The 21,532-nt window shown below is 41.3% G+C and overlaps 1 protein-coding gene across 2 annotated transcripts in view; it reads left to right on the forward strand.

The window, feature by feature from the left end:
- The window catches only part of POU6F2 (POU class 6 homeobox 2), a 363,025-nt gene that overhangs the window by 103,743 nt on the left and 237,750 nt on the right, over window positions 1–21,532 (forward strand). For both annotated transcript variants that reach the window (XM_027123965.1, XM_027123966.1), the window contains exons 2-3: window positions 6,055–6,146; window positions 9,171–9,399. In XM_027123965.1, the coding sequence (XP_026979766.1) occupies window positions 6,055–6,146; window positions 9,171–9,399 (321 nt within the window). The remainder of the gene's footprint in view (window positions 1–6,054; window positions 6,147–9,170; window positions 9,400–21,532) is intronic.

Consider the following 21,532-nt stretch of genomic DNA (forward strand, 5'->3'; position numbering starts at 1 on the left):
TGGGTTCACATACCCAACATGAAATAATAATGCATTCAACTGTCCATCTTACAATAAGCAACCTCTGCCTCACCTCACTCCCCAGTGAAAACAGCAAACAGTGGGTAGGAAAGGTATAGATACCAGAAAAAGCTGAGGGATCCCTGTGACCTTCTTGTGACCGTTTGTGCTAATGCATAGTGGACAGAAACCCAAACTCTCCCTCTGAAGAATCGATTTGTTAAAAATGCATTGGTCGTTAATGAGGGAATCTCATGCACTGAATATTGGAGGATGGCCAATGGAACTGGTGTATTCTGATGAGCCATTCATATGTGCAAGTCTGTTTTCTCCTCAATCTGCCCCAGCCCTTATATCCTCTTTGCAAAGGCAATGGGGTAAGGATCCAGAAAGGAGTATGCCCTCTCAGGATTAAAAATGTCCTATTTGTTTCTTAAAATGACTTATTTGGAAGAGTCAACTCCAAAAAGACAGGTGTGGGCAAGGGGTAATGGTGGAGGGGGTCGCATTTAAAACTCTATCCTGGAGTGTACATCTGTTTCACTCTTAGAGTTGCTAAGAGGTACTGAGTCTTGTTTGCCTCAGTTAATCCAAAACTCTTATACAAAAATAAAATTGTTTTAATTTGCAAAGGAAAACTAACTTAGTATGAGGAATGCAGTGATGGTCATTCAGGAACTCTGACCTTGACTTGGTGGGGGGCAGGGTGCAACTTCAGAGGCTCCCCCAATCAGGAAGTTACTAAAGAGAGGAGCAGGGGCCTAGGGTATCACTGCCCCCACGCCGGCTACCTAGATAGTTCAGGCTCTCCAGAGCAGAGAGAGCCGCCAGCAGATTTGCAGATTTTGCATACAAGATCAACACTGGAAAGATGGTGTCGAATGAACCAATGCTCTGACAAGCAGGCATTTTAGCAATTAAAATTAAGTTTCATTGCAGTGTACCAGCTGAACTCCTAATCAGTCTTTCAGTGTCTCCAACATTTATGACTTATCCTTTCCTTAGCAGACTTCTATCAGGGGTCCCTGTGTTTACAGAAGTGACTTCTATTATATAGCTACTTTATTTTATTTTATTTATTTTAATTTCTTGGTCATCTTATTATTTACTTTTAAATTAAGCACTCAAAAATTAAAGCCCAGGGCTTCCCTGGTGGCGCAGTGGTTAAGAATCCGCCTGCCAATGCAGGGGACACGGGTTTGAGCCCTGGTCCAGGAAGATCCCACATGCTGTGGAGCAACTAAGCCCATGCACCACAACTACTGAGCCTGCACTCTAGAGCCCGTGAGCCACAACTCCTGAGCCCACGTGCCGCAACGAAGAGTAGCCCCTGCTCGCCACAACTAGAGAAAGCCCACACGTAGCAACGAAGACCCAACACAGCCAAAAATAAATAAATAAATAAATTTATTAAAAAAATTAAAACCCATTAATACATTTTGATAATGGAAAAAAACTGAATGAAGATCCAAAACTGTAAACGTTACAGAAGACTAATACATTTGCTTTTCAGCCAACAACATTCATTAATTGCTACTGATAAAGCGAGGAAAGAAATAAATGTAATGTAGCTATTTTAAATTTTTTAATGATCCCTTTTATTTATTTATTTTTGGCTGCATCGAGCAGCATTTGGAACTTCCCCGATAAGGAATTGAACCCGAGCCCCTGCAGTGGAAGCTCAGAGTCTTAACCACTGGGCCGCCAGGGAAGTCCTTACGATCCCTTTTAAAATCAGTTTTTACTCCTTGAAGTACCTGTGAATATTACAAAATAGATACATCTGACATAGATTGCTAAACTAGAAGGCCACCAGGATTATGATGGAAGAATGCTCCAGGTAGAGGAGCTTGGAGGGCCAAGGGAGTAATGCTGGCTGATGACCCATCTGCTGTCGTAAAACTAATTGTACATGGCATCCTCAGTGCAGAGGAGATTCATACTTGCCTGAGCAGCATGTAAGCCACTGTTTTCTCCCCATGGTCTTCTATCACCAGTGGAGTTTTATAAAACGTACACATGAGCCACCCTCTGGATGCTCTGAAAGTAGCCTCATGAGGGATGTGAACCTCTGTGTGTTCAGGAAGCTCCACAGACCATTCTGATTCATAGGCCTGGGTAAGAGCTGCTGGTCTAAGCTATGGTCTGGGTGAGAACTTGGGAGCAAATTGCCAGTATCTTTGTGCCATATTACCTGGTCATGCTACCGGGGACTAAAGGAAGGATTATCCATGCACATCTCACTTCAGAGGCTCTTTAAAGACCTGACCATTTAGTTCAGATCCAAACATTTATCAGATGGTACAGAGCACACAGTTAGGGTGGTGTGTGAGGAAACACGGACAACACACATCGGCATGGGCGTTTGTGTTGAGTTACTTGGGGCAGGTAAATATGATGGGCAAATCAAATAATGCTAAATATTGTATTAAATAAAATTAAATCTTTTTAACTAATGGTAGTCAAGAGAAAGAACACTTTTGTGACAAGCATGCACTGTTCCAAGACATTTACAAATATATGTGCTCATTTAATCCTCACCATAGCAACCCTATGAATGACATACAGTTATTTTCCCGGGTTTTTACAAGAGGAAGCTAGTGTATATATAAGTAAACTGGAAAACCAGCCCAAGTTCACCCAACTAGTTAAGGGGCAGGGCTAAATCTCAATGCAAGGAAAGTTTCAAATTTAAGAGTGCTTGCTTTTAACCTGTACACCAAGCTGCTTTTAATATCTAAATTGGAATAGATAACTAATAAGGACCTACTATATAGCACAGGGAACTCTACTCAGTACTCTGTAATGACTTATATGGGAAAAGAATCTAAAAAAGAGTGGATATATGTATATGTATAACTGATTCACTTTGCTGTACACCTGAAACTAACACAACATTGGAGTAAATCAACTATACTCCAATAAAAATTTTAAAAACAAAACAAAAAATCAGAATTACAGTCGAATTTGCTAAGAAGCTAATAATTTAGAGATAATTTCCAAAGTTTATGCTAATTAAGAGTAACTAGTGAAGTGGATGCCCATACCTATTTTAAAGGAATTATACCAGCTCCCAATTAAAAGCCCAACCTCTATTTCCATTGAGTGAATATTCAATCAACGTGAATGATGCCTACATTAAGAGCTGGGCATAAAGCAGTAAACCAGTGAACACAGGAGCTCACAGTTGCTGCCAGAAAAGCCTAGACTCTTAAATTCAGAACAGGCCACAGAGAGCTTTCTGGGCTTCCTTGATCTCCTTGATCTCCTAGCATATTTCCTAGGACCCTGATCAGGAGGAACCTGCCCAACCCACTTAAGTTCACATTTTCGTATCTGTGCCTGTACCTAACCTCAAATTCTCTGCTAACTTACGGCTGAGCGCTGCTTCAGAGCTCTCTGAAACTCTTAGCCAATGTCATTTATTCATTCTGATTACTGGATCCCCCTTCTGGCTCTGAGAAGGCCCCTGATTTGGGAGCCGCCTTATGACCCAGACAGATTAGTTTATGGTCTTACAAGGTTAAGTGTGATACATGTGTTTGGGGAAAATGGAGATGTGCATTAAGAAGAAACATCACTTTTTGATCCAGGCAGGAGAGCATACATAATCTCCTCTAGAGCCTGTGAAAGACTTCATTTTACACATGAAATTGTGTGGAATTGCCCTGGACTGCACTGAACATGGTTTTTGAGGATAACCAGCCTCAAAACAAGCTGCTGTGCACTGGTGAGAGCCTCCAGCAACAGAGAATAAAATGTAAGCAAATGTAATCTGTGTCAAGTTACAGGTAACAAAGACACAATCTTGTTGACACAGTGCCTGGATGGGACAGATCCCAAACATTACCATGATGTGTCATTAGGAACAGAATCAAAAAGTGAGCCTGGTATGCATGAAAGAAATATGAGACAGAAGGGCCTGGCATAGTATAGAAAAAGTTTTTGATTAAGATATATGTTTTTTAATTGTGTAAAAAGATTTTTCTTTCTCTGTGCATTGTCAAAGTTTTTCACAGTCAGACATAAAAATCCATGTCTGGCAAGCATAAAGAACAAACCAATTTTTTTAAAACATTTTCATAAACTAAACCAAAGCAGATTTTTAACCATTTGAGAATTTACGTTAATTGACCAAAAGATCACTTTGGGACCTGGTTAGCTCTATAAAAGTAAAACTCTTCTGAGAATTCTAAGGCAAAATAGGACTTGGGTCTGTAAGAACTGAAGTTGTGAGATTTACACTGCATAATGCAGCTCCCAGTTTAAAATGCCCTGCTACTCAAGCATGATAAATAAATCAAATATAAAAAATTTAGAAGAAAGGTCTCCTGCATGTTATGGGGAAATTGTGGGCATCTTATGATGGGCCATCTTACCCTTGTTATTAAATGACAGCGATCATTAAAATGCCAAACGTATTTTGACAGAATTCACTTTATAAAATGTCAGCAAGTCTGTGTTTTTATTAGTTTGTTCCAAATCAATTTAGAAATTTCAATAGAATGCTTGTAAGTATTCCCCAAGCAATGTCCATTCTTGACTTTCGGCACAAAAAAATATTACAAATTAATCAGATTTTCAGATTTCTGCATAATGGCTTTGCACATTTATTGCTTAATCCTATTATAAAATGCTGTTATGATTGACACGCGGCTGTGGAGATAGAAGTCAATTGAATAATATGTAGCAGTCAATTTTATTTGTAGCTTAATGTGCTGAAGTATTTTTCTCCACATTTCCATTATTTATAAGTCTGTCCCTTTGGAGAATATATAGAAGAATTTGTTTTAAATGAGCTAATAATACCTTCTTTAAAATTTATAAGTGTGACAGAATCATATCTTTTTTTTCTTGGTCATCCATGGCACGCCAGTAAACAAGGTTTGAATTGTCTTCCACTTGCTATTCATAGGACAAACATCAGGAAAGAGGATCTTGTTAAGGATGGCTTGGAATTAGATTTCAATCACCAAGAAAACAAAAGCTACCAACTAAGACCCCTCAAAGATGGCTGCTAGCTTTGTTTGCTTCTTATTTATTTATATATTTATTGTTACTGCCACTGTATCACCTTCTATGGTTTGTCCTGAAACAAAGCACATGAGCACACACAGAGAAACAATAATGTTTAAGAAAGTTTGAAAGGTCTGCTGTTTTGGTGGAATTTCATTTTTCACACTTTAGCATCCAACAGGATTCTAGCAAAGGAAGTACGTTATTGTCTATGCTCACCACAGGGGGGATCCCTGGGGGTAGTGTGGGGGTAAGTTAGCACCCAGGAAATTTGCTTAGGGAGATGCATGTGTTTTTTAGGACATAAGGAGCCACCAACAAGGACCTACCGTAGAGCACAGGGAACTCTACTCAGTATTTTGTAATAACCTATAAGGGAAAAAAATCTGAAAAAGAAAGTGTGTATATATATATATATGTATATATATATATATATATATATATATGTATGTATAACTGAATCATTGTGCTGTACACCTGAAACTAACATGACAATGTAAATCAACTATACTTCAATTTTTAACAAAAGAAAAGAAAAAGGCTTTGTTTTTAGGAAAACTCATCCATAGGATTCAGTACCTGAAGTGTGTATGGAGAAAGGGCTTAAGGGTACGAAGCCATATTAAGGGATAATATAGATGTGCTTGGTCATGTCTGAGATCGTGCTTTCTCTGGCTTTGGGAAATTAGATTAGCTGTTGCCCGCCTATGCATAAAGGATGCAGTTTCCCACACCGGGGCCATGTTGGCACACCCCCTGCAAACTGATGTATAATGCAAGCCTATTAGTGCGACTGATGATGGTGTCACTTTCTGTGCTGTCACAGCCTTCTCCCTCCTAGAATGACTTGGTCCATCCCGAACGTCCGTTAGCATAATGTATGCAGTTGACAAGTGATTTGAGCACTGGGGCTATTGGTAAAGCACTCTGGCATATCATCTGTGCCTTAATGCTATGTGACATCACAGGAAAATGGGGTCATGGGCAGTTCCCATTCTGGATCTTATATTAAGGGTGCGTTTCTCTTTTGAATTCCAGGGGCCAGAGGAAACCCGGCGCTGTCAGACCCAGGCACCCCTGAACAACAGCAGGCCAGTCAGACCCACCTCCCGTTCCCGGTTGGGCCACAGGTCAGTATCTCTCAACTGCTGCATGTAGGATGGTTTAACCATATAAATAACCAAATAAATAATAATGAGTTAAAACCAATTAACTCCAACAGAGCAAAGACGGTGATAATTTTTTGTATGGGAAACTATATGGCTACATTATTTATTAAATACCATCAAGAAAAAAAATGTTAGCAGAACTCTTCTCTCTTTTTATTTATTTACTTATTTTTTGCGGTACACGGGCCTCTCACTGCTGTGGCCTCTCCCGTTGCGGAGCACAGGCTCCAGACGTGCAGGCTCAGCGGCCATGGCTCATGGGCCCAGCCGCTCCGCGGCATGTGGGATCTTCCCGGACCTGGGCACGAACCTGTGTCCCCCGCATCGGCAGGCGGACTCTCAACCACTGCGCCACCAGGGAAGCCCCCTCTTCTCTCTTTTTAAAGGGAATGTTGATTTTAATAATTTGGAAACATTTTTTCTTCTTAAAACCCACTATAATTGTGCTTTTGGTTATCATGCAGTTTTCTGGAAAGTAAAACTTTAATGATTGGAGTGTGAAGAAAATTAAGTTATTTCAACCTTACTATAGCCGTTTTTGAAATACAAGATGTGATTTAATACAAAAAAGTTAATACAATTTTAATGCAAGTTCAGCTTATTGGGTTTGACAATACTGTACATCATATATAGCTCCTGCATTAATAAAGAAATAACATTCATTATTTTTTAAAGTCCTATATTTGTTTTTTGCAGCCTGGTATGGTTATATGGAGATGTACAACACAGTTGTAAAAGGCTGGGCTTTTTTTTTGTTTTTTTTAAACCTCTGTCATTTAGTGTGAAGTTCTCAGAGTTCACCCACTTTTATAGAAAAAGAAGCTGATCCTTGAGCCTTTCTCTCTCTTTGGTTGTCATTGTGATTCCAGGAAATTAATCACTTTCAGCACTTTAGGGCTCATCAGTTGCAGGCTTGAAAACGCAAGTTTAGAGCTTGAGTTGGTCTTGACTTTCTTGTTCCAGCCCCCGCCAAGTCTCCCTATGGCCTCAGATTCCAAAGTCCATCTCAGAGCACGAATGCCTCTGTGCTCCAGACAGAAAGCTTGGGTTGATGCCTGATCTCTTATGGAGACTTAGAGGGAGTTTGACTGGGCATCTCAGAAACCAGCTTCTGAAGGCCATGCCCTTTCTAATTTCATGCTCGTGACATTGTGTGTGTGTGTGTGTGTGTGTGTGTGTGAACATAGCAGGGGTGACAAACTCCAATGCCTCCAGGTTAGAAACATAGCACGACAGACCCAGACAGTGAGAAGCAGGGGACACTGGGACAAAGTGGACAGTGGATGCCCTGCTGTAAACCCATGAATTCAATTAAAAAAATGCTGCAGGCCCCACCATCCACATCTGTGGCCTGCATACAGTCTGAAGACTGCCCATTTGCCTTCCCTTTCATCATGGTACCACTACTGGCAGTGATATGATGCCAGCAATCTGAAGCTTATGACTCAGCCATCCCCCATTCTTCAAATAAAGCCACCCCCTTCTCCAAATCTGTTCTGTGTATTGAGAGGGAGTAAAACATGGGCTCTGGAGCAGCCTGGCTGGATCGGAATCCCCCCACCCCTCTGGATATGTGACTTTGGACAAGTAACTAACTCAGTATGTCATTGATAGGACATCGGAGTTCATACACATTAAAATAGTGCCTGGCTATTAAATATTGGGCTTTGTACTATACCTACACTGAGTTACCTCTTAGTTTATAGAATCATTCTGTGTTAAAAACAAAAAGTTGAAACTCCCCAATGAGAGTTTTTTATCGGCTCCTGTAGAAGAAAAATGGGCATGGGATTAGATCTTAAATGGCTCCTGCAGGGGTGCAATGAAAGTCCCGGATGAAGGATGCTAAGATCAGTGACCCTTTCAGTCATCTGGCCTGGTTGGACAAGGAATCCTTCCTACATCATCCTGAAGACCCCCACCTGAGCTCATACCTGAGCTCAGATATATCTAGTGCCCAGAAGTGCACACCTATGTGGCTGCCTTTCCATATCAAACAATGGCTACTGGATAGTGGATGTAAACATGTGTTTTTAATGTCATTTTAACAGGGCAAAGAATGTTAGTGTAATACCAAAAGACATTGTTTAAAGCTTTTCAAATTTATCCATATCAAATATTTCTGTTTTTTTATATTCCTTTTTAGATCTTGTCATTATACATATATAATTTTACCATTTAATAATGATTTGATCATCATCACTTGCTTAATTATTATCCAGTTAATTTTATATATTCTCATAAACATTTTCTATTTTTCTAGAGGTGTCAGAATGATCCATTTTAAAGACTACATAATATCTTACCAAGTTTAGTACTATCAATATAACAAACTGTTTTTCAACATTTATGTATTTTAAAATATAATGCATATTTTCATTCATTTATATTTTTTTAAAAAATGGTGTCTTCAGAAGCATACCCCAGGAGTATATTCTAAGTCAAAAGGGGATGAATATTTCTGTAGCCCTTGATAACGGACTCTGCTTTCCAAAAGGTTTATGCCAGTCCGCCTGTCCTAAATCCATATAATGGTGTCACTACAGACTTACCAGCATTGCATAAGTCTTTTGCATTATTTTTGCTAATTTAATAGATGAAAATAGTATTTCATTGCTCTTTTGAACCAATAAATTCCACTGATTCCAATGAGTTCTTTTTGGAAAAACAGAATAAATTAGCAGAGAGTTTCAAATATATAAGAGTAGGATCAAGTGAAAATCCATGGAAGAATAATATATGTGTAGGGTATTACTTTGAAAGGTATTTGAGCTTTCCAAACCAAATGAAATTTTCCAAAAAGATTAACGAAATACAATTTCAATTTTTTTCCTAGAAGTCAAGCTTTTTTTTCTGGACTAGAACATGTCTCTTTGCTACTTGTACAGGAACTTTCTGATCCAGCTTAAGTAGAAGAAGAATGCTCTAACAACGCATGTCTTGGTTCCACTGGAAAGTGAGCTGGGATTTTGTGTTTCCTTGCAGCCACTTCTGACGGCCCAGCAGTTAGCCTCTGCTGTCACCGGTGTGAGGCCGGGAGGCACGCCGGCTCTCAGCCAGCCTGTCCTCATCCCCTTCAGCATGGCCGGACAGCTAGGAGGGCAGCAAGGGCTGGTCCTCACACTGCCCACTGCGAATCTCACCAACATCCAAGGGCTGGTAGCAGCAGCTGCAGCTGGAGGCATTATGACTCTGCCACTGCAAACTCTACAAGGTAACCCACCGTGTCTCTGTGTCATGTAGGGCTCCATCCACTGGCCCGTGCTCTCTGAAGTGGACAAGTGCCCTGAATGTTGAATGTAGTTCAGAGCTGCTTCCACCATAAAGGCTATGAAAGGCTTATGTAGGAAGCAAAGTTTTCAAGGTGTCTGTGAACCCTGAGTTTGCTCAAGCCATGGGCTTTATCAGTCCTCATGTCTTAATATTGACTTGAAACCTTTCAGGTCTTCTGGAAGCATTTATGAGCAATCATTGCATGACACATCAAAAACTTAGATGTAAAATGATTGTGATGTTACTTGAGGACCTGAATTATAATCTCATGAGTTCTTCACTTTAGCCATCTGCAAAGAAAGGTTAGACATTGCTTGTTTGTGTGTGAAGTGTTTGGAACATTTCAAATACAAGGTATCATTTGGAATAATTATTATTTTTCTTACTAAGTATATTTTAGTTATAATTATTAAACAAAAGTTATGTTATTTGAGGTCATATTTTGTAATAAGAAAAATAGACATATATAGAGCTCTTATCTTATGTAATCATGGGCATATAATAAGAGTTGGACTCTACTCAGGAAGAGTAGTTCTCTTGATATCACGAAGGTTTTAACTTTTCTTTAAAAGATTTGGTAACACTGACTGATAGACTGATTACAAAAGACTGTCAGAGGAAGAACTATTATGATGGAGAAAGAGCTTGAATATGATGAGGGTGCCTAAAAAAAGGGAAGACAAATTTATTTTGGACTGGTCAAAGAGGTTGTTTTCTCCAGTGATATAAATGTTAGCAATTAAATTTTTTTTTTTTTTTTTTTTTACAGAGTGAGAGTTTGGTTGGGCAAGTTTTCATAATAACAATTTAAAGTACTTTTTTAGTTGGTCATAAGTCAGGGCTCCTTATAACCTATTAAAATGGTCAGAGTGTCAGTCCATAGATTAAGGAATAGACCAAGTAAGACCTGGTTAACTCTTGACCCAAACTTCTTTACACGCCCTATGTTTTAATATCCCACCCGTTGTTGCCACTTCTTGACTTTCACTTTAATGTTTAAAACAAAGTCTCTCTTATACCATTAAGTTGTGCCAAGAAACCTGCCATTCATAAATCATGCATGCCTGGGACACGCTAATGCACAAACTTTGCTAGTTTCAAATCTGAGAGTGCCTGGGAAGCCAGGATCTCAAGATTAAGCAAATAAGGCAGGAATAAACAAGGTGAAAGCAAAAGCAACAAAATGTAGGGAGAGGCTTTTTAATGTAGGTGGATGATGAAATCTTAATGAAGAAACGGGCGTTATCAAAATGCAGGCTTCCATTTGGAACATTTGCCCTTATGGGAATATTGAATGTTATAAATAAACATGAGCTCACAGAGCTCCTAGGTCATGAATTAGTCCTGCTTGGTTAAAGTGGATGCCAAAGACAGAGTCCAAAAGTCCAGGCTTGTTATCTCTTTATTAAGGTTTGGTGTTCTTAGGATTTTAGTACCTGATTATTTTTAAGGGTTCAATATGAGTGACTGGTCCAATGTGGACTTCCATCAAAATTTTCTCTCTTTTTTAAAAAAATATCAAATTTAATATTAGTTTATAGTTTGGAATTTGGTTCTTTTTGGCACCTTTGGTTTCAGAAAATGAATCCTAATATTGGTATCCTGAGTAAGTAGTTTCAGTGAGAGTACTAGCTCTTTTTAATCCCCTGGTGCTTCTCACACAATTTCCCTATTGGCCTCATCTTCAGAAGAGTATTGGAATTGATGGTCAAGCTCTTGTCTACTACACAAGCACAAGGGGCTATTTCTCCCTTTGTCTCCATCTTTGAAATTTCAATGATGCTGGAGGCAAGTCAGGAGGTCATTACGAAAACACCTCCCAGCTGCAAGTCAGTCAGTTATAGGAAAAGCTTCCTAGTTATTCTTAACCCTCAAGCTCTTCCTCCAAACACCTTTTTTCTTTGCTATCCTTATGAATGAATCCCAACTCCTAAATTACTGTTACGGTCCAGGAAATTTCTCCCTTCCAGTTTCCTTCAGCTTTTTGTTCCTTTCATATCTTCCCACATAAGTTCTTCACCACCCAGACCTCCTTAGTCCGAAAAGGGACCAGCCATCCTGGTTTGCCAGGGACTGGGGGTTTTCCTGGGGCCTGTAACTTTCACCGTTGAAACCAGCAAAGTCCCAGACAAACCGGAAAGAGATGGTCATCCTGCAAAAATTCCAAGGGCAATAAGGATGGGAATCAGCGAAACGTCTCATCTCTGCAAGGTGTCCAAGATCAGTGTCTGCCACCTGAAGGACAATGCTGATCCGTCATCTTTTTGGCCAGCAGACAACCCAAGGATGATCTCACCGCCTTTCAGAAACCTACTGTGGCCCTTAACAATCCCCTTGGCCACGCCTACAGCTTGTGTAGCTCCCCAGGTTATGTCATGGAAGGTAGTGGGACTCAGGATGGTGGGTGATGGCGGGTGGCCAGAAAGTCATCTGCAGGGGTCCTGATTGACTTTGAGACTGAGCCAGTCCTAGGAGTCCTTGAGTCTCACCCTTTTTCAAGGGTGGTGCTCCTGTAAATGGGTTATAATACCTGAGAAGGAGTCCTTACACAAATTTATACAACCGGCAGGGTAGAATGCTCTACCCGCTCCCCATGGCCTGCTTCTAGACAATGAAAATGGAACCTCGGTCCAAGGCTTTTAAGAATCTTTTAAAACAACCAGTAAGTCTGCCCACCTATATAATAGCTAGCCCACCTTCTCGCGTGATTTTACAAGACAGATTTGATTCGTCAGTGTGAGGGGGAGGGACTGAATGTTCAACACTTCTGAAGTAGGACCTGTTTCCATAGGAGGCACTTAGTTCTGGATGGTTCCCCTTTTCCTCATTGTGAAGCATTAAGATTTTATTCACGAAATAAGTCTGCCAACTGGAATTGTCTTTGATTATTCCCCAACTTTCCTGCCCAGTCCTTCAGCCTATGCATCCTTCTAGCTCAAAAGCCACAATTTTGCTAAGAACAAAAAAAAAAAATGGCATCAGTTTCTTAATGGCTTGGAATCCCAGGAATAAATTTTCAAGTATCTTCCTCTTTACTAAAGGGCTTGAGAGCCGGTTCATTTATGTTCCGTATCAAGTGACATGGAATAGCTCTCAGAGCCTCGGAGGCCGTGATCCCTGGATGTATTTTATTGAGCACTACTGACACGTTACACGAGAGCAGCTCCTTTCTGCTCAGGCAGCGGGGGTCCCATCTCAGTCTCCTTCTCTGTGCATGGTCCCCAGACCAGCGGCATCAGCATCTTATCAAGGCTCCGTGCCAGACACCCTGAACAGAAGGAGGCTCCTATGCACACTCAAGTTTAAGAAAGCCTGCTCCAAGGAGCTTTTTCAAAATTCATTTGGCCCTCCCCCACTATCTCCAGCAGCGTCCTCCAGACTCCCAACATCTGAGGGTCACCAGGAGCCATGTGACTGTGATAAGCACCGTCACTAATTCTCCTGATCTCCCTCACCACCCCAGGCCTCTAAATGATGATAATGACCAAAAGGAATAACTTATTTGAGAACGTGTCTGCTTCTGTCAGGACAAGTATATCCCCAACACCAAGAGGTATTCCCTTGCATAATTAAAACACAGGGAAGCCCTTGTTCTGAGATTTTATCCAGGAAAAACTTTGCATCCTGAAAAAGAGACCACATAGCCCTGCAGGAAACCTGTCTGCACAGCCTGGGGATTGTTTTCCCGTTTTCTTCAGATCCTTGAGAGAGAGAGACAGACAGACAGAGAGAGACAGAGAGAGACAGAGAGACAGAGAGAGAGATGTGCACTGCTGTCTCATCAATTATAGTGTCTTCTTGTAAGGAAACAGACAGGAGTGAGGAGTTAGAAATCTCACCAAATCCTAGAAACAGCCCTGCAGCCCAGCCTCAGGGAGCCTGGGACAGGTTTGGGGATTAGAGAGAGTCCAGCAGAGTCCAGCCAGTGAGCCCACAGGCTGCAGGCTGCATCATTGTCCCCTCTGAGCAGGCAGGCATCTATCCCTGCTCCCAGGTGGCTGATAACCTGTCTCCTCTCTTCCACGCCTCCTCCTGTGACTCTTCTCTACCAAGTTGGTTGACTTTCAGCTAACCCACAATTTTGGTTCACTCACGTTCCATTCTGTCTCCTTGGAGTCCATGCATCTTCCCAACTCGTGAACCTCTCAGGAACTCTCCATTGCTATCTCTCTCCATCATCTCTATCTTTACCCCTATCTCCACGTCTGTCTAAAATTCAAACTCCCCAAAACTCACATTCCTGTCAGGCTGAGCCTTTTCATTTTAGGCTGTCTACCTGGTCGGACTAGAGCTTGACTGCCCATGTTGAAGTCCAATCAGCTTTAATTTGGCCGGGGGGGCGCGGTGGGGCAGAGCCAGGATGACGTGGATCTCCTGTGGTCTGAATTTGGAGGTGCCAAAGCTGGAGTCTTGGTTCTGAATATTTTAAGGGAAATCTTTGGAAGTCCTGGCTGGGGTGCAAGCCTAGAAATGCTCTAAACTCAGATCTAAGACCTAGAAATAACCTACTCCTCAACACCCTGTGTCCTTACCCGAGGTAGGTGTAGTTTTTGTGTTCTCTCCTCTCTTACCTTTGCAAGCCCTTTCCCCTTCCAGGTAACTCCCACCATCACTACTCGGGGTCCCTCCGTTCCTGGGACCTTTGTCTGTCCTGTGCTCACAAGAATTTGGTTTCAGGTGCCTGTCAGTAAACCCATACCTGTAACATAAGATTTATTATGACCATAAACCTCAAAGAAAGAAAATGACTAAGGTTGCTCTGTCACATATTTTATAAACTCCCTTAAATCAGTGTCTCCCATTTTCCTTATTATTTGAAAACACAGATAGCTGTACTAAACGTGTAATTTGCAGTTGTCCTAGCGTGGGAACAAGATTGTTATTTGATGTGGCAAGATAAAATCCCCATTATGGAACTCATGCAAATGTGTTGGAGTTTTGGCCTTTTTTAGATGTAGGCAGAAAATGTAGATAAAAACAACTTCCACACAAGAGACAACAACAGCAAAGGGCTTAGTGGGGCAGCAGAGGTGTGTCAACTTCTAGGACAGAAGATTCAGGTTAGAGGCTTTTTCCCATAGCACAGGCCGAGATAACCCACTTATCACTGCGGGCAGTGTAAATGGCGAATATAAATGTGCTCTGTAGGAGATTTATATCAAAGTGTGAACATTCCAGTTAAGTCAAGCATAACATTTAAATTAATGACCAAAAATACATTAGAAAGTGCTGCTTACCCTGAACGTGGAAAAGCAATTAGGTTCAAGGCAAGTTGGAAAATCAAGGCCAAGGATGATTTTCCTGCCTTTAGCGGTGGCAGGAAACCTGGCCTGGTTTTCTCCGCCTCTCCAAATTAAAGTCTGTAGAGGTTGAAGTATGTAGGGATCGTTTTAGGGGTTAGGAATTTCATGTGCAAGAGACATTACAGTGCCTTTTTGTTTGTGGTGTTGTTGTTGATTTCATGGAGGTATCGTTTACATGCAATAAATATATGGATGTTAAGTGCACAATCCCATGGGTTTCAATAATTGTTTTCACCCATGCAAACTCCACCCACCACAATCAATACAGAAAACAGTTCATTATCCCCAAATGTTCCCTTGTGTCCCTTTGTAGTCAGTGTCCTCCTTCCAGCTAGGCAAGCCCTGATCTACTTTCTGTCATTATCAATTAGTTTTGTCTGTTCTAGAACTGCATATAAATCGGTTCACATGTATGTATTCTTTGGTGTCTGGCTTTTCATGCTCAGCATAATATTTTTGAGATTTATCCACGCTGTGGATTTCAGCAGTTTCTTTTCATTTCCCAGGATTGTTCCATCGTAAGAATGTGCCACAATTTGTCCATAGCCGTCCCCACATCCCAGGAGGCAGACATCGAGAAGTCCCCTCCCCTGGGGGGAGGGAGGGGTCCTCCAGTGGGCGTTTCTTGGAAAACACCCTTGGCCACGGTTCACCTTGGCCCTTGGCTACACCCCTGGGGAGATTCTCCTCTGTCCGTTATCTTTCTTGGCTACATTTGAAGAGAAAGTTGAGGAATATACCTTTCTTTGGGGGCTTCCTCAGTTCATGCACAGCTTATGGAAGCTTGGGGGCTGAAGGTTGCTTGAAGTTTCCAACAGTTAAAGATTTGTGGCTTCTTTGGGAATCTAGTTCCCTCAGAAACCATGAATGCTTCTGACCTTTCTGCTTCCAGTCAGTTCCATGTGCCAAAGTTTCTTCTAAGACATACATCTTCAGTCTAATTTATTTTACTTTCTCAGCCCCACACTTCCCTCTTCCAATTCAGTCAGCCTCTGTGAAGGCCCCGTGACCTCCTTGGTGTTCTTTAAACATACTTCTACCCAAGGGCCTTTGCACAGGCTGTTCTCTAGAAACTCTGTTCCCAGAAAGCATCAAACCTCACTCCCTCCTTGTGCCAGCCCCAATACTCCAGTTCCCCCCTCACCTGCTTTCCTTTATGTCCTTTGTTCATAATACTTATTACCTTCTGCATAACCTTAAAAATCTCAAAAATGGTTGAGTCTTGTTTTTCCTTGCTTTTTAAGCACTTTGTGTCATGCCTACTGTGGCATGCAGAGAGTGGACGCAGCATGGTGATGCTTGGCCCTGGGAGTCTAGAGGAGGTTATCTGCATATAATGTGCTTATAGTATGTATTGTTTGTGCCTGGCAAGCCCTGTAATAGGCATCTTTGTTTGGTTCATCGATGTGGTCCAAGAACTGGAGCAGTGCTGGCTCAATGTAGGTACTCAGTAATGAATGATGGATGGATGGATGAGTGAAGATACATGCACGCTAATGTTTATAGCATCACTGTTTACAATAGGCAAGACATGGAAGCAACCCAATCAACAGATGGTTGAATTAAGAAGAATATGTGTATACATACACACACACACACACACGCGCACACACACACACACACACACACTGGAATATTACTGAGCCAAAAGAAGAATGAAATAATGCCATTTGCAGCAACATGGATAGACCTAGAGAATATTATGCTTAGTGAAATAAGACAGGGAAAGATAAATATCATATGATGCCACTTATATGCAGAATCTAAAAAATAATACAAATAAATGTATATGCAAGACAGAAACAAATTCACAGATATTGAAAACAAACTTGTGGTTACCGAAGGGGACAGTGAACAGGGGAGGAACCAACTAGGGGTATGAGGTTAACAGATACAAACTGCTCTCTCTATAAAATAGATAAGCTGAGTAATGTTCCATTGCATATATGTGCCACATCTTCTTTATCCATTCATCTGTCAATGCACACTTAGGTTGCTTCCATGTCCTGGCTACTGTAAATAGAGCTGCAGTGAACATTGTGATACACAACTCTTTTTGAATTATGGTTTTCTCAGGGTATATGCCCAGTAGTGGGATTGCTGGGTAATGGAATATTACTCAGCCATAAAAAGAAACGAAATTGAGTTATTTGTAGTGAGGTGGATGGACCTAGAGTCTGTCATAGAGAGTGAAGTAAGTCAGAAAGAGAAAAACAAATACCATATGCTGACACATATATATGGAATCTAAAAAAAAACAAAAAAGGTCGTGAAGAACCTAGGGGCAAGACGGCAATAAAGACGCAGACCTACTAGAGAATGGACTTGAGGATACGGGGAGGGGGAAGGGTAAGCTGGGACAAGGTGAGAGAGTGGCATGGACATATATACACTACCAAATGTAAAACAGATAGCTAGTGGGAAGCAGCCGCATAGCACAGGGAGATCAGCTTGGTGCTCTGTGACCACCTAGAGGGGTGGGATAGGGAGGGTGGGAGGGAGGGAGACGCAAGAGGGAGGAGATGTGGGGATATATGTATATGTATAACTGATTCACTTTGTTATAAAGCAGAAAATAGCACACGATTGTAAAGCAATTATACTCCGATAAAGATGTTAAAAAAAATAAAAGTAAAATAAAATAGATAAGCAACAAGGGTATACTGTATAGCACAGGGGATTATAGCCATTATCTTATAATAGCCTGTAATGGAGTATAATTTGCAAAAATACTGAACCGCTATGCTGTATGACTGAAACTAATATAATATTGTAAGTCAACTATATTTTAATAAAAAAAATCAGTAGTTCATTGAGTGAAGAGAAGTACAGAGAACATTCAGTGTAGAGAAGAGGAATGAGGAACACGGATGCTACGGAATTCTGTGGTTGGTTTGGTTGTTGTTGAAGTGAAGATCAGAAGTCTGAGATGGTAAGAAATCAGACTGGAGGGTCTTGTATGCCTTTCCTGTGCACAGTGAGTACATATGCATTGTCTTTAGGTGCATTTGTCTCTAAGGCTTTGATATGTTAGAGACAAATGTTCCTAAAAACAATGCAGTTACACTACAGTATTTGCATGGTTACAGGTTTGTGTTTATTTAGCTGTGCCTGTGTGATTCCAAGGATTCAAAGCAGCTTGTAATGTAAGAAGCATGAAAGACAAAAGCTCTTTATTAGAAAAAGAAGAAACCTAGACAAATGTTTAAAACTAGAGGATAAATCAAAGGGGAGACCCATCACATGACGTAGTTTCCATTATCTGACAGTAAAAAGAATCACACCAGCTCAACTAGAAATGGGCTTATTTATTTTTGTTTTCGGTTTTTTACTAAGTTTATTCATTTACTCAAGAAATATCTATTGAGCTTTCATCGCATTCTAGGACATGATCTTGACTTGGGCTATAGCAGTAAACAAACCAGAGATTCCCTAAAGGCACTTCTGTGCTTGTGTGGGGAGTAAAGCAATGGAAGGATGAAGGATGTCAGGAGTGGGGACATGATGTGTTTATACAGGATCATCAATTTTGGTCCCCCCACTAGACAGAGCCCCAAAGGACGTGGGGCACTAAGCCGTAGAATGTCTGGGGGGAGCACGTCCCAGAGTGAATGCTAGGTGCTTAGAAAAGTTAATGATACAGGTTCTCAGTGAAGAAATGTCCGACAGCTTGATGGACAGGACGTTTATCTTTTAGCTTTCCCTCGGTTATGCTAGAGGAACAAACAGGCACAGAATCTCAGTGAGGGGCACGGAAGGTTTATTTTTTCTGTTTATTTCAGCATACATGGGGGCTGCAGGTGGGCAGTGGTTCTGCTGCACACCTTCGTTCTGGGATCCAGGCTGAAGGGGCAGCCCCTCCCTAGGACGGGGCTTTCTCATCACAACAGGAAGACAGACTAGCAGAACCACAGTGGCTCATAAAGTTTTGGTTCAGAAGTGGTACACTTCACTTCCCCTCACATCCTGTGAGCCAGGCGGGTCACCTGGTCAACCCCCTGCCAGTGTGAATAAAGATGCTCCTGAGGGGCGGGAGGAAGAGTGCGTAATGGAAACTGTACTACAAGGGGCTGTGGTGTCCAGCGGCCATCGCCTTAAAGATCCATTGCATAAGTATTTGACTTAGGTGACCTTTAAGATCCCAACACTGAGATTCTATATTAGATGAACCAATTAGGATAAATGGACCAGCTGTGTAGTAGCTTAGAACACAGCACGTTAACAGTGTCTTAAAGTAGTAGTATTCAAATGATAAATATAAAAGTAGACAGCAAATATATGGAACAATTGGAGATTATTTAATGTAGCAAATGAGCACATATAAAAGTACAACTCTATTTAATGTAGTGAATGAGCACATATAAAAGTACAACTCTATTGAGGTAACATTCAGGGAAAGGCAAAATTATAGGGACAGAAAGGAGATCAGTGGTGATCGGGGACAGGGGGTGGCAGGAGTTGTTGGTAAAGGAGCACAGGGATTTAGGGGCTGATGCAACCGTTCTCTAACTTGATCATGGTGGTGGGTACATGACTCTATGTGTTTGTCAAATTTGGACAACTGTAGACTAGAAAGGGTGAATTGCACAGTACATAAAATATACGTTGATTCTTTTCACAAGAAGAAGTAGGTGGATGCTGTGGTGCTTATGAAATACCAAGAAAATACTAATTTATTTTAAAACATTAAAAAATGTGTGTGGGCTTCCCTGGTGGCACAGTGGTTGAGAGTCCGCCTGCCGATGCAGGGGACACGGGTTCGTGCCCTGGTCCGGGAAGATCCCACATGCCGTGGAGTGGCTGGGCCCGTGAGCCATGGCCGCTGAGCCTGCGCGTCCAGAGCCTGTGCTCCGCAATGGGAGAGGCCACAAGAGTGAGAGGCCCGCGTACCGCAAAAAAAAAAAAAAAAAAAAAGTGTGTGAGTACAAAACTGCTAATGGAATGAAAACTAGAAAAAGCTTCATGAAAACGAGAGACTCCAGTTCTCCCAGTAAAGAAAGCATTAATGGCTCTGTTTCTCAGATGCAGAAGTTAACACTAAAATAATAAAGATTTAAAACATACACAATTTAATCCCAGTCATTTAAAAGAAACCCAAACATACACACCTCACAGAGAGAGGGGAAGAAAAATACTATAAAGTGCTACTGGTCGACTCTAGACAGTGAGAGATTATGGGTGATTGCTTTCTTTCTTAAAGTTTCTCTTGTAAATATTATTTCAAAATTAGAATGCTTTGAATTCATGAAGGTGCAAAGCTTTGAAGTCATACTCCAAACAGCACTCTTAGCATTGACAAGGTTAAGTCTCTGGATCTGTGGTCTTGACCTTCTGACCATCTTTTTTAAAAAGCATCTCTCAACTCAAAGTGGATTAATTCTCAAACTAAAAACAATACAACCACAGAGAAACTCTATGCATTCGTTATGTATGAGCAATATTTAATATTATGAGGTTGCCTTTAAACGTGTAGATCTTATTGATCAAAGGAGAAAGTGTGGGCCAGGAGTGGGTGGGGCATGGGAACGTGTACTAAGTATTCTGGTTTCCTTCCAGAAGGACAAAACAGTTAGGTGGCCACGTGCGCTACCTTTCCTTGTGATTTACTTTTGCGCTAGTCTAGCGATGCCCACACTCAGAAGAAAGTCGCATCCCCAGCAGCATGATGTACATGACAACAGAGGTCTAATACCACTCCCAGAATGAGCAGTGCAGTACCTGCCACAGACACGAGAAGAACGGGCTCTGCCTTTCAGTATGCAGTGATTTCTCAGCCTCTAGTTCGTGGCTTGCTGTCTCAAAGTCCAATATTCAAAATACCTAGAGCATAAATTCATATTTGCAGTGTTATTCAGAAGAGCCCCACATGACACACCATACAATAATACCAAATCCGCCATAAAGAAGTTATGAAAAGTTGTTGCAACATGTCTTACTTTGACAGTTTTTCAAACCTCCATATCTCCAAGGCTTCAGACTTTTTATTTAAAATACCTGAGGAGCTCGTTCTGTAGTACATTATCCTTGAAGCAGGCTTCACTGAGGCACTGGGGCATGGATTAAACTGGGAGCACATGAATGAGAAGTATGACTAATATAGTGTGTATTTAAGAGATACTGTCAGTGGAATAAAGCATTGTCAAAGGATAATGGTTTCCAGCTGCCACATAAATGTCAAAGCAAAGCCAAAGCATTTATTTTCAAAGCAAAAGGCAGGGAAGTAATGTGATCCCCAGTTTGCACGTAATAAGGATGTAAATCCATCAGGGTTCTTGATGGCATCTATCAATGTGTCTACACTAGGATGTGCAAACTGGATTAGATTCCAAGCCAGACTTTAGAGTGCTCTTCCAAGATGGCTGCCACTAGAATGGCGCAGATGCCTGAAAAAGGAAAAGACCACTTGAAATGCTTCTCAGTCTCCATTACCAAGGATGAGAGGGAACTGGGATTGTTTGTTCCAATTTCTTCTGGCACCAAAATAAAGAGGACTTCTGTATCTGAGGGAAGTGTGTGGTCCAGGAATGGGGAGGTATTGAAAATAGGGAAATGGGAGATGGTCTTCCATTCCCCTCTGCCCACTGTCTAGAGAATGGAGAGCTAGTGCTCTCAAAAAAAGTCCTGTCTTCTCTTACGTGTGTAATACGTTCAGGACAGATTCCCAGTGAGAGGGTACAGCTATTATTTCTCAGCTCCCTCTAGGGAAAAGCCAAACCTCATTTCCTCCCGTGAACCATGCACAAAGATTGATTGATCAATTTCACAAAGACT

The sequence above is a fragment of the Aethalodelphis obliquidens genome, unplaced genomic scaffold (assembly GCF_003676395.1).
Source record: "Aethalodelphis obliquidens isolate GAN/ISIS:26980383/991018 unplaced genomic scaffold, ASM367639v1 scaffold27, whole genome shotgun sequence".
Taxonomy (NCBI): Eukaryota; Metazoa; Chordata; class Mammalia; order Artiodactyla; family Delphinidae; genus Aethalodelphis; species Aethalodelphis obliquidens.